Below are 16,572 nucleotides of genomic sequence, written 5' to 3'. Positions count from 1 at the left end.
CAATATCATGGCCATGGGTGACAAATTACTCCTCAGTTTTAGTGACAAATTACTCCTCAGTTTTAGCCCGAAAATGCAGAGTAAATTTATAATGACATGGGAAATTACAAAATGTCTATAGCAACGTTTCCTATATAGCAGTGCCAAGATGGCGTCCAGAGGTTTAAGGATGTTACTGTATTTAAAGACGCTACAGAAAACCTCAAAACACGTTAAAGCCTAACTATGGAAGGAACGAACGTAACTGAAATAATATTTTTTCTAATTTCACTTGGCACCAATTAAGACGTCAGCCAGCACTGTATTATTGTACTTACGAAAGGAGATCGGTAACTGAGAATCGCTCCAATAGTTAAAACAGGATCCAGACATCTAAATATGGCACCAAGCAAAATGAGCTTACCAATCCTGCAGAAAAAGAAACGGTTAATGTACACCAATTCTGATTATTGTATAAGACAGCCTACGTGTAGCCGTACCCCTCCCCCGCTCCCCCCCCCCCCCCCCCCCCCCCCCCACACAAACACACACCCCGTTCCGTTTTCTCAGCAGGAAGAGGGTACGGGCTACAGGTGCGCGACTTTAATGGTGTCAACTTTAACCTAAGAACATTGCGATGTTGTCCAGAATGAACAATGATGGCCAGAATAGCACAGTGAAATTGGTGAGAGGGACCTTACCTCACATCAACAGGAAGAGCTGCCAAGTGGTAACCCAGCGAGGTCAGATTCTGAAAAAGGTTAAAGAGAGTTAAAACGGTTCTAGTTTCAAGAATAGGTACCTTTTTTTAAATAAAATACCTTCACAATAATTGTCCTCCCCCTTTGCCTATTAACAGATATGAAAGTCTCAAAGGAACTCAATTCAGTTCATCAAATGTAAGGCATTTTTGTCTTTATTTTTATTGACAATTGTTCATAATTAGTTGTTCATAGTAACTAGTAATGGTTGACACTTCATCTGCCGCCGCTCTGTGTTATGTCAGGTTAGGGGGGGGGGGGGGGGGGGAAGGGGGTGGGTGGTCATCCAGACCCAGAGACAAATGAGGGCCCGGTCTCAAAAGAAAATTTTTTTGGCCCCTCGGGCTCACTTTAGTCTAAAACAAACGGGAGGGGGGGGGGGGGGGGGGCCTTTTGGATCCGCCACCGAACAGCATTCTTGGTTGTTGTGTAGCTCTTTGATATCTACCGATTCGTAATGAAGATTTTAAGTTTCCATGCACTGTTTAAGTTCGCTTTACACAGCTTTGATCGAAACATTCTCAGTTTCGAGAACATTTTTATTCTTAACCATAAGAAAAGATTTGATTAGAAGTTATAATTTTTCGCTATTTCTCATTACCTTTTACATACAGGTCATGTACGCCGGAAAGTAAGCCTTAGAAATTAAAGGGTTTGATCAATTTACGCTCTCACGTTCTAGTCATTTCAGTTTTAACTATTACTGCGCTTTTCACAAACATGCGAATTCTGAAGTTCAAAAGCCAACTGACGATTGCGTTTTCCGCTGCCGTCAATCATCTTAACGGACTTCTTAGGAAACGAAACTTTACTTTAACGGGTTCAAAAGGTCATGAATTGTGATTTCTGATTGGTGGATTTCGATCCGTTTCGTGAGTTTCTGTGTTTCAAGGTTCGTTGCTTGTAATCGTAATTATGATTGACGGCAGCGAAAAAGGCAATTGTGAAGGCGGCTTTTGAAATTTAGAGTTCGCATGTTTGTGAAAAGCGCAGTAAGACTGGACCAGACTGCACTAGACATCTAGACATCATGAAAAAGTTGGATCAAACTGTGGAGCTACGGAAGCGGAAGAGGGGAAAAATACACAAATGTTGTAAAAGTATATCACCGCTTGTAGTGTGGGGATTCACTCGCTGATACACTTGACTTGACAAAACACCGCATCTACACTATGTTACCTCATCAATATCAAGAGCTCCAATGTTGTGCAGTCTTCTGATGGCATCGTGGATGGCTTCTTCAGATGGCGGCTGTAGCAGTTTACCAAGTACATCCTGTATTAAACACACAGTTACATTACTTACGCTCGGTTATACGCGTCACAACGTCAATAAGTTCGCTTCACATTTTTCAACGCAAATTAGCACTATTATCACCCAAGAATTGCTCTCGTCTGGTCTTGTAGGTTTGTGGATGGAGGAATAGTAGATCTAGTCCAGGTCTTTTTTTTCGTCGACGCGTAGTTTTCTGATTTTTTTAAATGGGACTAACATGGGGAATTTTTAGAATTTAATGAAAGACCTTCAACTAGAGAGTTACTGAATGCTTTGTTCTACCATTCGACTCATTTATATGTGTGACGTTTAATGTTAACGTTTGGCTCCTCGTACGAGTAGACACAATTAGAACAATATTCAAAAGATACAATCTCGATTGTAACAACTGAGAAAAATTTCTTAGAAGTCTCCTAATTACAAACCTTAATATCTCGACCAAAGAACAGCCCCAGGACTTTGATACGAAGACACAACTTCTCCAAGGGAACTCGCTGGATTTCTAAAAGACAACGAACGCTAAAATGAAGATCCTTTTTAAACGACTATCAAAAAGATATAGAAAATAACTTTCTTTCTTAATGGCCTGTCAGCAAAGTATCCCACAAAATGTACTATAACCAATCACCCTAGCCCGTCTCCGTTTTCCGCTTCTTACCCCTAGCTCCACTTTCGATGTGCGGAGCAAGTAGCGTGTACGACTAGCGTGCAGAACCTGCAGTCTCGACTCGGGTTACGTGTTTTTCCGCGCTTTATACAGTTGCACATTTTTCCTCGCATGACACCGGATGCACTGGTTGTCGCGCATTGTGCTGGTTGTACCTTTCTACGCGCTCGAAACTGGTTACATACTGCCTCGTTCTCAGACGTCTCTCTTAGTACGCGCAAAGGACGGATGAATGGTACAAGTTGGCGAGACGTTCCCTTTCCCCCCTTTTTTCCCCTTCCTATTATTCTCCCCTCGCGTGAGTCTTAAAGCGTCGGTTAAGGAGGCGGGTCTAGGTGGGTGACATACATTCATGTGCGGTTTTGATTAGTTTGGTCGCCTGGTTTTACGAGGATTGTTAGGAACTTCCGAAAAGTCAGCTTCGCCAAAGAGAAATCAAACACCTATTAGTCGAAGTTATCTTGAGAACACAACTAATGAAAGAGAAACTATTGCACAACATACCTGGAATCTGGTGACCTGCCATTCTGTATTCAAATCGATAACTAGTGAACAGGTGAAAACAAACCCCGGACGTTACACGCCCAGCCCTCCCTCGGCGCTGACGGGCGTTGGCTTGTGATACCCAGACCTCCTCCAGACTCTCCATACCCTTGCTAGAATCATACCTGAATAGAAGCACGCGTGCCTGTCAGTATGAAGATTTACCTGGTTTAAACGTACCAACGAGTTGATTAGGGAAGCACTTGCCGACAACTTAATAAATGACGAAGAAAGTTCTTTAAACTCTTGAACATGAAAATAAGCTGTTTTGTCGGAGGGAACAGTGGGGCTGAAAATTGAGGTCATTTGGCACCCACGAAGAGACTCAAAACCGACATGAGTTTCAAATCATACCTACAGAAAAATTCCGAAAATAAGCCCCGCGGCTTATATCTTTCAAAGGCCCTTTTTGAGGGGCTTATCTACGGAGGAAAATTTGCGTTTCAAAATCGAATGGGCTAGCCTTACAGTAGGAAGTAAGTTTACCGTTTTTGCTTTGTTTTACTTTGTATTTGAGGGCAATTTTCCAAGTACAAGACCTCGGGGGCCTTATATTTGGAGGAGCGATTTAACGGAGGGTTTTTTGCGTTACCGGTTTGGGGGGCTTATACATGGAGAGGCTTATTTTCGGAACTTTGAAACGGTACCTTGCCTAACATAGGTTCTACGGTTAACCTGACCACAACTGAACAATTTCCGTTCCTCACACTACTACCTCATCCCGTAATTTTATTGTAAGTCTAAGCTTAACTCCCTCTCCTACCTATTTTCTTTCATTCGTCCACAATCGATGACAAACACAACATCATCTATAGTCACTGAAGTCTCAGCAATATTCGTAGACAGGACTATTTTCCTCATGCCTTCTTTTGGCTTCCTGGAAAGCAATAATATTAAGGCTTAATAATTTCTACACTATACTAAGAGAGAATCGTCTCTTGACTATACTCAGACTGCGAGCAAGCTCTCCAGGGTCCAGGGCAGCTTGGCTTGTAAGCTACACTATACTGGATGGCTCAGCTCAGCACTTTATATCTTGCCTCTATTTTACTTACGTGATTAAAATTTACGTGCGTTAACGTGCGTAGCGAAAAACGCATCAGTGGAAATCAACCTTAAGGGAGCTAAGATGCGCCGCAACCATCTTGAAAGTGATTATGATTATGATTAACTTTATGATTAACTTTATTTGATTTACCACAAACTACAAATAACGATAAAACAAGACAGTTACACAAAAGCAAATGAAAGTGGCGAGGAAGCCCAATAAGAAACCATGAGGCTTATAGACATTGGGCTCCCTCAGAGTAAAAATAAAGTTAACAGTAACGGTAAGGCCAGGATCGAAAGTAAAATACAATGAAGGTAAGTATAAATTAACTAATCACATACACTGAGTTGACAAAATATAAGGTATGGTACAAGTAACAATAAGTATAAAAATAATATCAGACATGTGAAGAAATATAACTATTTACTACAAGATTTATAACTAATAATTCATATATAATTTTTTTTTCAATTTCGTTTTGAATAAGTGGAGAGAATTAGATTCTTTAATATCATTTTCTATAGAGTTATAATAAGTAGGTCCTTGGAAACTGACAGAAAATTTACGAAGGTTTGTTCTACAAGAAGGAAGGCGAAAATCGTTCGCGTGTCTAGTGGCATAGCTATGGACTTGTTTGTTTAAAGAAAAATAATTGTTGAACTTTGAAGGGGAAAAGAGAATGGTTAAGAGAAAACATAAGTTTACCCAATTCTAGCTGTCTAATATCGGAAAGTTTTAGTAGCTCTAATTCTTTGAAAATAGGGTCTGAATGAGAATCGAAAGTTGATTTAGAAATAATTCTGATAACTCGCTTTTGCAAAGAGACAAGACGGCGAAGATTGGTTTTGTACGTAGATCCCCAGACAACAATACAATAATGAAGGTAAGGATAAACTAAACAATAATAAAGAGTTTTTAGACAGGGTTTAGGTAGAAAAAATCTTGCTCTATTAATGACACCTATTGATTTCGAGATTTTACGAGCTACTTGAGAAATGTGCGGTTTCCAAGACAGATGTTCATCAAGGACTACACCGAGGAAGACCGTTTCCTTAACCTGTTCGATTCTATGTTCATCTATGCATATTTGCATTGGAAAATGATACCCTTTCTGTCTAGGCTTAAAGTGGATCGTGACATATCGGATAGGTTTCTAGGCCACTCTTTGGCTCACTGTAATCAGGTTTTCAAATTATACGGGGTGGCTTTTCATGCCAACATGAAAAGTTATCAGATATAGACAAGATATAGCCCAAAACAGCGTGTGTATCGGACGATAACCAGTAGCTGTTTACTCACTTGAAAACCAAACTCTGTTCTTCACTGGAAAGCATCGAGTGAAGAGGAATGATCCTGAATCTGAAACCAACGACACATAAAAGGTTAAAGATTCCTAAAAAGTTTTAGGCTCAAGAATCCTAGAGCTAGAGTAAACATAGCCAGTGATAGGCTCTCAGATATTAGGGAAGTCGTGAAAACAAGCCAGGCGGAAATGAGATGCCAGGATCTGGAGGAGGGGGGGGGGGGGGGGGGGGTCTGTGTGTTTTTCGTATCATTTTTCACGATCTTTGCGGCACATTTCGATTTTGGAGCCTGGAACAGGCTAGGATAAACATTAATTGTCGCAGAAGCAAAAAAGCCCAAACTTAGTCGCGAAAAAACTGTGAACATCAAGGTTTCGAACGCAACATGAAATTGTTTTCTAGACGCAAGAAAATATGACTGAATAAAGTAAAAAAAGCATTAGTTAATCCTTTCCGAACACACGTTTGGCTTTCAAAATTAACGTTTCATTGGGAGAAATTTCGTTTCCACAAGAATACCTTTCCAGCTCTATAAATGCACTTTATAGTTGGAATGCTTTTCGGTCGTTTCGCCACAAAGTCACTTCGCTACAAGACGTTTCGTAGCGCAGTCTTTACGCATCAATTTGAAAAAATTGAAAAAATGTTGGCATTCAACTTTAATGTTAGATTTGGGGGCTCTCAAAAGAGCCGTTCGTTTTTTACCTTTAGTGCGCGTCCTCGAACTTCTCAAATCCGGGACTACAATGAAACGAAAAATGTTTTGCAGCAACAATCGACTTCTTGACGAAGCGAAACGACTTGTAACGAAACGACTTTGCAGCGAAACGACCGCACACCGTTAAAACTACCTGTCAGAATTTTTTGGACTGAATGTCTTGTGGTTTTGAAGTTGTTCCAGCAAAGTCATAATCTCTCCCATGCCAGGAAGAAACACCAGAATTGCGCCAGTCTTGGGGTACTGCGAATGTCAATGTGCTTGCATCAAATCATAACCAAAACTTTTTTTCGTTCTTACATAAGGAAGCACTATGAAGCGATTTAAAGGGTAAGGATAGAATGGGAACTAGACAAATTTAGAAAAATTACAAATGAGAATGGGTTAACCAAAGGTTTATAATACAACAAAAATCAAAATTTGTTCTAAACAACAACGAGAGAAAAAGAAGACAAAAAAAGATAATCGACATCAACTGTCAGTCTGGTGCAAGAGATCACTTTGCCCGCTGAGGAAAAGGCCATGTAGCTGTCGAAAATTTAGGAATAACTTTTCTTTTTCGTTTTTTCCTCTCTGTCGATATGAGGAATTTTGGATTTTGTATTGCCTTGAAACACAGCGAATGACAGTTTTCGCAGAATTAATTTAAATCAAATGGTGCGAATTGAATGTTGCTTGCGATTCACGTGTGTCAATTGATGCCACATGCTCAGTTACAGTATCAGTTGCAAAACAGACAAGGAGAGAATGAGAATCTCTCTGGGACAGGGGCACGTCGCTGATATCTATTCCAGAAATTATTAATTTTATGTTCTAAAAAGGCAGGGCCTAAAAAGTATTTGTTTGCCCGGGAGGAAGAGTAAAATAGTGAACTGTAGTTAAGTGAGAACGCAGTTCAACATACCTCATGTTCACCAACTACAATGTACTCCAAGACTGCAACAATCAAATCATAGTTGATTTTCTCATGATCCATAACACCAAGCGCAGTGATGGTGCTTTTGCTGTAATCTGTTGATAACAACACTTAAAGTAAGATCTGAAAATTTGATCCTCGTACCAGTAGAGACCAAAAAGAGTACATAAACATACAGTGTTTACAAGTATGAAGTTTTATCCGTATATTAAGATCTCTCGTTACAGATAACCCAACCAGCCAAGAAAAGGTTGGCCACACCACCTGGGTCTACGTTCTACTCTTTTCGAACAGTGGTGTGGGTTCTTTTACGTCCCATAAGACCCAGATAAGTGAAAGTGCTGTGAGACAGGCTCTATGGTTTTTCGTCCATATCCGAGAAGACTAGAAAGTCTAACCGCTTGCAGATGTCATTACAAAGGTGGCACTTTCTTCTCCGTTAATGAAAGACCCTGAGTGTTGCTCCGGTAGGTATTGACTTTGATAAAATTTTCTATAAACTTCGACCTACATTGTCATTTTCTAGCCTGAGAAAACAGCCGACATTTGGAAGCGCTACCACCGGTTTCCCCACCAAATGGCGTCTAAGAAACCAGCACAGAATCCCATACTGATGACGCGTCACTACACAGATCTAAGTATTGCTTCTGATTGGTGGAATAGAATTTCCCACGCGGCACGACCAATCAGAAGCACTTCCCAGATCTGGGTAGTGCCGCGTCATCAGTATGGAATTTCTGCGCTCGTTTCTCAGACGTCATTTGGCGGGGAAACCAGGGGTAGCGTCGCCAAATGTCGGCTGTTTTCTCAGGCTAATCATCTGCATCTGAGAAGGCAATTTGAGTGTTTCAGAAGAATATTATGAGGCTTGTAAAAGAACACAATTTATGAGTGAAAAATGACAAACTTCAGCACATGATGGCAGTGAAATAAGATGCACGCCCTTACTGGCATATCTCCAGGCCACCTGTTCTTCTGACAATTGTTGATCATCCATCTTCTCATCAGGAGGTCTAAAGTCAATGCATGAGACAGACTCCTGTATTTGTTGAATGTCCTTTGTTAACTGTCCTTTTTTGCCAGCAGCGTCTGGAGTGATCGAAGATTTCATGGGTTTGGCATAAGGTGAATTTGGGTCAACTTGAAACCTAAATAAAAAAGTAAGAAATATCGCATTCAATGATAAAAGAAAATCATTTTCATAACCAAACTGAAAAAAATTAACACAAATGTTTGACACATACTTTGTCATTTCCAATGAATCTTCAAGGAATAGTTCCACAACTGGAAATGTGCGACCTTTTATAATAATTATAAAAACAACATTAACTTAATACAAAAATGTCATTAAATCACCAGCCAAAATGAACACCTCTCGAAAAAGGACACTTCCTGAAGATGTAAGATCATCAATCTTTATAGAAAAGATATTTCTCTGAGATGCACATCTGGGCCGGGTTGTTCAAAGCTGGGTTAAGATAACCCAGGGTTAGCGCGAAATTTGAATTCAGATATGAAGGCTTAAAAAGTAAATTCAGTTTAATTCTTTTTGTCAACAAGTTGATGGTTGGATGCTCATAAAAATAACCGAGAAAATTATCCGAGAAAATGCTTTTGAGCAAAAGAAAAAGAAACCTGGGTTAAATTTAACCCTGGGTTAAGCGCTAATCAGCCTTCGAACAACTGGGCCCTGACTAATTAAGATGCACAGGTTATCTCTCTTAGATGGACCCCCCTGAAAGATAGACATCTCTAAAATTAATGTAACCCCTTTTTTAAGATAAATAAATGTGCTAAGATGGAGGTCTTTGTAAAATTGACTCATCTCTAAGATAGACACACTATTAAAAAAGATGGGCATTTCTCTAATATGGACAATTACCTAAGTTGGACACCTCTACCACGGACATCTTTTTGGGTACCTCTCTAAGATGGACTTCACCTAATGCCGAACTCTCTCTGAGATGGAAATGTCTCTAAATGGGCATCTCTCTAAGATGTACTTTCCCTCTAAGTTGGACACCCCCATAAGATAACCACTTCTTTAAGGATGGGCACCCTTCTAAGATTAGTAAACACCCTCTCTCAGATGTACACCTCCCTCTAAGTTGGACACCTTCATAAGATAAACATCTCTTTATGGTGGACATCTCTTTAACATATTCACTCCCAGTGTTAGCCCCCTTTTTAAGATGAGAAATGAAACTTCCTGGAATAAACAATTTTCTCAGATAAACTTTCCAATGAAAAAGCTATTTGTGTGAGCTATCAGTGTTAAGGCATTCTCCTGTTATGGTGTAAGGATCTATCACAACTGTTTACAATAAGGTATAGTTCTATCACAACTGTTAACTGTAAGGTATAGTTCAGAGGCCACAACTGTTTTATACCTGGTATATGAATAACAGGAGCATCATAAAAATATTCTGAAAAAAGCTGAGCATTTAATGTTGCACTCATCAATACAACTCGCATATCTGGTCTGACCAACAACAAGTCTTTTAACACCATCATCAGAAAATCACTGCAAATTAATGAAAAGTGGAATAGTTAGCAACAAGAGTACTACAATGAAATTCATACCAGTTGACTTACTCTTAGTGAGAACTTTTGTGAAATTTCAAAGAAAGTAGCAAATGAAGGATATACACTGACAGCTCAAACAATAAAATAATCATGGTATACCTTTCCTCCGTTCTCTCATGAACTTCATCGACAATCACATGACTTACATATGGTAAGCTTGATTCTCCTTGTAAGCGACGCAGTAATATACCTGTTGTACAGTATAATAAGCTTGTTCTTGATGACTGTAAAATACAACAAGATAATCATCATTATCCTCTTTATCTAAATTGATGAGTATGATGATAACAATGATGATGATGATGATGATAAAATAATGAAACTGTACAGAATGTAAAATTATTTTTTTCAATCTTGGGTTTCGTGAGGTTTTTAAGGTAGGCCTCTCGCTACATAAACATCATGCTAAATAGCTGAAAAAAGAAAGTAAGTACAAATATATTGATTAAAGGGAAAGCAGCTGTTTACCAAAGCTTATATAAATTACCAATATTTTGTTCCTTTGGCTCATTTTACAATCCTCTCTAACAAATGTATGGAAGGAATGCAAAGAATGTCTGCATGTTACAGATGTAGGCTAATCATACCAGTGCTAAAAAAACATTTCACATCACAAAATGCCTTCATTAATGAATGGCATTCTTTTTCTTGAAAAAAAGTAACATAGATAAAACTATAATCCATTTTCAATCAGCAGATTAACCCGATCCTTCCCTAATACACCGCACTTTCTCTGCTTAAATTGACAACTTTGAAAGTTCCAACTTTCTTTTTTTAAATAAAACACTTTTTTTAAACTTCATCTTCCTTTTTGTTACCTGTTTATTTTCAAGCCTGACTTGATAACCAACAGTCTCTCCAATCTTGTCAATTCTCTCAGCTGACACCCTTTCTGCAACAGATATAGCAGAGATTCGGCGAGGCTGAGTGCAGATGATGAAGCATTCTCCTCCTTTTCCCTCTTTTAGATAACTATCAAGAATAAACTGTGGAATCTGTGTCGTCTTACCACATCTGAAAAAAAAAAGAGGAACAAGGTGTAGATCTCTTAAGATCTAAGGCCTGGATATCTCCTTTGCAGTAGATACAACCCCTCCCTCACTCCTTTTCCAACCCACGCTACCCCTGATACACACAAATCAACCCAGTCCCCATATCAAAATGTGGTTATTCGGCTCTTGCATGGGTGTTGCTTAAGAAATTATACATATACGAGTAGTTATACTGGAAGTAAAGACTACAGTGTATCAACAGTTGCTTTCATGACTGTGATGATGAAACACATGCAAAAATGCTGATGACTATATGCTATCACCTCTATAGCACAAATTGCTGTTGAAGAAGCCAGACCCACATGAAAATTCTTAAGAATAAGTGCACCTGTTAACTTCTGTCAATTGTTATTAACAGGGAAGAGCCACACTTAATGGTCACATGACCAAAATATTTTGTAACCCTTGGATTCTAAACATAAGGGCTGTATTTCCTGGGGGAACACCAAACTGGGTTATTGTATCTAAGTTAATAATTTCAGTTTTTCTATCACTGGGAAATCCAACAATGGATTTTGAATTTAAAGATTCTATACTTGTAAAGGATTCATCAGATCAAATCTAAAACAAGATTTTTAGGATTCAGGATCCCAGCATTTCTTTAGGTACAGATCCAAAACATTATACATATGGCAAGCGGTTTTCCTTTAAAACTAATGAGGCCCACCATATCTTGCTGGCACTCAAGTCAGTATTTTTGCAACACTAAGAAATCCATGTCACAGCTGATGTCACCTTGTTGTTACCCTTACCCTGTCATTCCACTGATGACAACAACCTGATGTTGCTGAAGTGTTTCAATGATGTTCTGCTGTGATTTCCAAGCAGGAAGCTTTTTCCTCTCTTCAAGCATAGACTTGTAGGCAGGAACAGACTGTAACAGTAGCACATGGAGAAAATGTTGGCTGTTGTACCAAAAGCTGGTGTTAAGCCTACCATAAACAGTTGTTTACATGACAGCCCTTATAAGCCCTAGGCTTACACATCTTCATAGGAGGTTTTAGGACAGCATATAAATGGAGGAGGGGGGGGGGGGGGGGGTGGTTATATTAAATTGAAATAGAAGAAGTGCTTTGAAAGAAGCCATAGCCTTGCTGATCAAAATACATTTTGCACTTATGGGTTTTTAATTAAGCTTCAAAACATCATAATAAATCGAATTCATTTCAATACATTTAGAGAACAGGGTAATAATCACATGTATTTTTTTTGTTTACAAGTAGATGGGTCCATAACTGGGGGCCTTACAAGTGGGGGACCCCATAAGTCGCAGTTTATGATATTCCAGGTGCTCAGAAACAAAGAGAACATGGCAGGGAAATTGAGTTGTGTGCTTCTCAATTTCTAAACATCTGAAAAAGGCTAGATTATCATCCACAAAATGCACCAAATATCTGTACTTGAGGAGACAGTGCAGCTGGCTCAAAGTTCAAGTCCCACCCCCACCATTAGCTGGTTTTGTTCTCAGTAATCCTCAGTTCAAATCCTGGTCACACTTCTAAATACATTTAGCCAACTGGTTTGTCTCCTTACAGTTGGTATTCTTGACCCGTTTATGTGCCATTCAAATCATTTGTTTTACATATCCATGAAAGCCCCATAAGGGGAGAATATGTATTAATACTAATAATGACCAAAGGTTAATAGGGAGGGTGGGCGACAATGATCGGAGGTCCAAACGCTTTTGCTCCAATGCTGTGCTTTGCATAAAAGTTGAAAAAACATGTGTTATCAGAGTACAAGGGGTAGAAGGTTGAAATGTGCATGATCAAATTGCGTTTTGTGTATTCCATTCATTCTTTGTGGAAGTCCAAACAAATACTGGCTACATGCATGCAATGCATGCATAATAATAACCTGAAGATTAGGATTGCGGGCTCCTCTTGTGGCCTGCAATAATGTTGTGATTATTATTGAAGTCAACTCCATTTATTACGGACACTGTAGGGGCCTCAAATTAGTGTCCTTATTACCAACAGTCTGTAATAGTGGGAGTTTATTTAAGTCAAACAACTTTTATTTGTTTTTGCAGAGGATTTAGCTACTGTCCGTATTGTCGGGGTGTCCATTATAGCAGGGTGTCTGCAAGGCGAGAGTTGACTGTATTATGATTATGATTATTGATATTGATATTTAACCAGGAAGAAAATGGATCAACATTTGTAAGGCTTCATACAGTATTAGAAACAAAAATATGTAAAATACATTTTTACCTGTAATCGCACAAATTGCTGTTTGAGTTTCTTGTTTTTCTCCTGTACTGTGAGTTCATCTGGAGACTGTTGAGGTTCATTCGTCTGCGCCTTGCCACTGGTTACACCTTTTTTATCATCATTATTACTAAAAGCCCCAATGCTTTGCAAAGTATCTTTGTTCTTAGGTGGTAGACTAAACTCTGAAGCGGGCTTTTTAAAACATTCCATGATTTCCTCTTCATTCTCTAATAGATTGGTAAGGCAAAAGATTGCAGGACTCTCTGCACTACACAATACCTTAGCCTCTTGGCTGAGCTTTATTGTGACATTAAGACAACCTGCTGATGGAATTAACTCATGAGTAGAGTAGAAAGCCACCATTGGAGGTTCAAAAGGATATAGGGAATCCTTAGGAAATCTTACTTCAAGATTGAATGGGAAGGACAGATCAGTGACTATATTGTCTGCATTTTTAACTTCTGGGATGTCATCTCTTGTGTCAATTGAATTCGTTTTCCTATCAGGAACAATATGGCTTAGTCTACACTTGTCTCCAAATCTACAGAACCCTTTCAAAAAGAACCTACAAACATTTTCAGGGATCTCTGTTCTTTTGTCTGTTTTGCTTTTGTAGTATTTATTTTGAGCCTCCTTTTTTGGTTTGAAAGCCTCTTGCAAAAAGGGCAGAGACAATTTAATATTCCATACACAATCTGGAATAACTTCAGAAAAGGTTTCTTCATAAATTGATGCAAGAGCGATCGCTTCTTCTTGTCTTTGCAAAACTGCTTCTTGAAATTTTTCCTCAGTGTAATCTGGATTATCCTTCCCAAGCTGATTTAATTCACAACAACTACAAAGCAGTAACTGCACAGCTGCTCCTAAATCACCATCATTCTCTCGAAGGGCGTCTATGCACCTCTTTTTTTCAAAGCCACACTGAAGCAACTTCTTCACCGCATAAGAGCTGTAAATATCATCTTCAGATTCAGCATCAGTTTCGTTTTGATCGGCAAATTTAACATCTTCGATCATGAGTTTTTTCTCGCCGACCTTCTGCCAATAAGCCTCATTTCGTCTGATCTCCCTAGCATCTAAAGTCACTTTTTGGTTGAACTTGTGACTGCTCCTGGTGATTTGTAGATCCTGGAGAACTTCTTCTATCATCTGTTGATTGTCCGCGCTCATATCAAGTCTCTGAATCAGAGCTTTGTTACGGAATTTCGATTTAGTTTTGGCTGGCATCGTGTTTTTTCCTTCATGGGAGGGCTCATTAATTTCAGCCAAACTATCGACAAAGTGATCGTCGTCTTCCTTTTCATCTAATTCATCTTGCTCTTTATCTATAGAAACAGAAAGACCTGCGCGATTGACTGTGCGAGGTTTGTTGAATCGACCTCCACCGCGATTCGGCCTTCGAGAACCGCCACGTGCACGATTCATTCTAGGGTCAAATAATTACCCCAATAACTATCCTCGCAATCTTTCGTTGGACCTCGTTGGCATAGGCTTCGGTGGTCAATTGCCACATGTGGCTTCGTCCAAGGAAGTTATGAATTAACCAAATTATGAGAAAAGATTTGAGAAATTGACCAGGCGTTCAGTACCTTCCTCTCTTCCAAGGCTTGGAACCTCAGGTCTACAACAGCGCGCGCATCGCGGCAAGCGACACGCCACAAATGCAAGGCATCAACTACATGTTAGCACACCATATAGTCGTGCAACATAAATTAAATGAACACTGTGCACAACATTATAAATAACCGATTCAATTTTAGGGCGACCTTGTAGGAGCTAGGAGAGAATGTATTGGAACTGCTAAAGATGCTAAAATTGGGCCTGATCTCATCAGGGTAAAGGGCACAGTAAGATTTTAAGGTACATTTAAGGACACTGGGCCAACTGGTCACGCGACACTTCTCAACCAATGAGAAGGCGCGCTTGTGTTTATCAAACATCGCCCCAGCGATCAAAAATTTCAAAACAGCGGACGGAGTCGGACAGAATTAAAGACGAGCTTACAGGACTCGTCTAGGTTTCACATTTAATATTTCAAAGAAAACATTTCATGTAAGAGAATAAGAGCATTAATCGTTGCAAGGAATCATTGGGGTGTTCGAACTGATGCGGACCGATCGCAGAGGTCGTGGCTTCACTGGCATGGCTTGCAAGATTTTTGATAGAAGCAAACTGGTCCCGTGTAAATATAGCTTCAGAGAGAGTGTGAAAATTTGTGGAGATCGTACAAAACAGGATTGGTACTACCTATTAACTTCTACAGGACAAGAATCAAAGAACCAGTCATCAGAACAAGAATAAAAAGTAGTTCAAATTTATTAATTTTTCTTGTTTGTTTTTTTGTGTTGTTTCGTGTTGACTTCACGCATCTGGTGCTTTCTTTGCTTGCTGTAGTACCTGCAATGTTTTAATTTATGCCACATAATCAATGCATGTTCAATGAGTAGCAAAATACATCATTTACACTTGAAATTTGCCTTCTTTCTTTGATTGTTTTTTAACGGTGGATAAACATTTGGAGAATCCAACAACATTAAATCTTTCAAAAATCGAAAATCCCTTTTTTTGCTTTACCGTCTCCTGGGGCCCGTTTCTCGAAAGTCCCGATAATTAATGGGTCCGTAAAGCTTTTGTTGTTTACATGGTAAAACTATCAGTTAATGAAACAAAATGGAGTATTTTGCTAGCCAGGACCTGCGATCTTATTCTTTTTATTTCGATTTGAATATTTGATTTCGGGCCTGAAAAGTTATCGGGATTTTGGAGAAAAGGGCCGCTGACTACAAGTTGTTGCTTCATCTTTTGTGCTAAATGGCCGCCTATTCATGAAACCGCAAAAAAATTTGCCTGAGCAGAATAGTTGAATAAGAAGTATGCGTTAAAAGTTGGCATTAATAATTAAACCAATTGACTAATGGAAGATTAGCAAGTTGCCAAAGCCACCCAAAATACTGTGCTGCACATCATGCACTTCCTTCGCCCGCGGGTGGCTAAAGCTCCCTGTATATTTGAGAGTCAACTGATAATTCTAATTCAACAGTCACACCAACATTCCTTTATTTTATTAATATTTCTACATTTTTTATTCTTCTTTGTACTTGTAGCATTCATCTTTAGTCATTTATTTTTTCATTTTATTGTATTTTTCAAAAGAAGCTCCTTTAAAAAAAAAACGTTATTCCGACCAGAAAAATAGACTTGATCAAGTCCATTTTTTCAAAACGATCGGCGTTCCATTGAAGAAATAGGGAAATTTTCTTTCGTTGTGTTGTATGAGTCACTCTTGACTAGTTATATACATACGAGGCTAAACATAATATTGAGCGACTAATTCGCCTGGCCAGGCCTAAGACTTGCTCTACGTAAAGCTGTTTCTAGTTCATAAAAAGAGAAAACGAAAGAGACTAATTTCACAGTTTCTGCAATCTAGCGATGGGGGGTTTAATTAATTGAATATGGTGGGCTTTCACGCCTCTTGAGTTTTCAAGTTATTTTTTAAGCCCCTTT

At 39.1% G+C, this 16,572-nt stretch overlaps 1 protein-coding gene across 1 annotated transcript in view; it reads right to left on the bottom strand.

Annotated features, from left to right (window-relative positions):
* The window catches only part of LOC140942796 (putative ATP-dependent RNA helicase DHX57), a gene marked incomplete in the record, with an annotated part of 56,935 nt that extends 42,224 nt beyond the window's left edge, over window positions 1–14,711 (bottom strand). Inside the window, 16 exon segments of the mRNA XM_073391802.1 lie at window positions 322–408; window positions 681–730; window positions 1,920–2,015; window positions 2,441–2,517; window positions 3,187–3,350; window positions 3,989–4,102; window positions 5,576–5,635; window positions 6,432–6,541; window positions 7,203–7,309; window positions 8,163–8,362; window positions 8,459–8,513; window positions 9,605–9,738; window positions 9,900–10,024; window positions 10,619–10,814; window positions 11,605–11,726; window positions 13,066–14,711. Of these exon segments, the coding sequence (XP_073247903.1) occupies window positions 322–408; window positions 681–730; window positions 1,920–2,015; window positions 2,441–2,517; window positions 3,187–3,350; window positions 3,989–4,102; window positions 5,576–5,635; window positions 6,432–6,541; window positions 7,203–7,309; window positions 8,163–8,362; window positions 8,459–8,513; window positions 9,605–9,738; window positions 9,900–10,024; window positions 10,619–10,814; window positions 11,605–11,726; window positions 13,066–14,490 (3,122 nt within the window).
* Window positions 14,712–16,572: the final 1,861 nt, after the last annotated feature.

This window comes from Porites lutea, chromosome 7 (genome assembly GCF_958299795.1).
Source record: "Porites lutea chromosome 7, jaPorLute2.1, whole genome shotgun sequence".
NCBI lineage: Eukaryota > Metazoa > Cnidaria > Anthozoa > Scleractinia > Poritidae > Porites > Porites lutea.
This window is presented reverse-complemented; position numbering and strand designations above follow the sequence as displayed.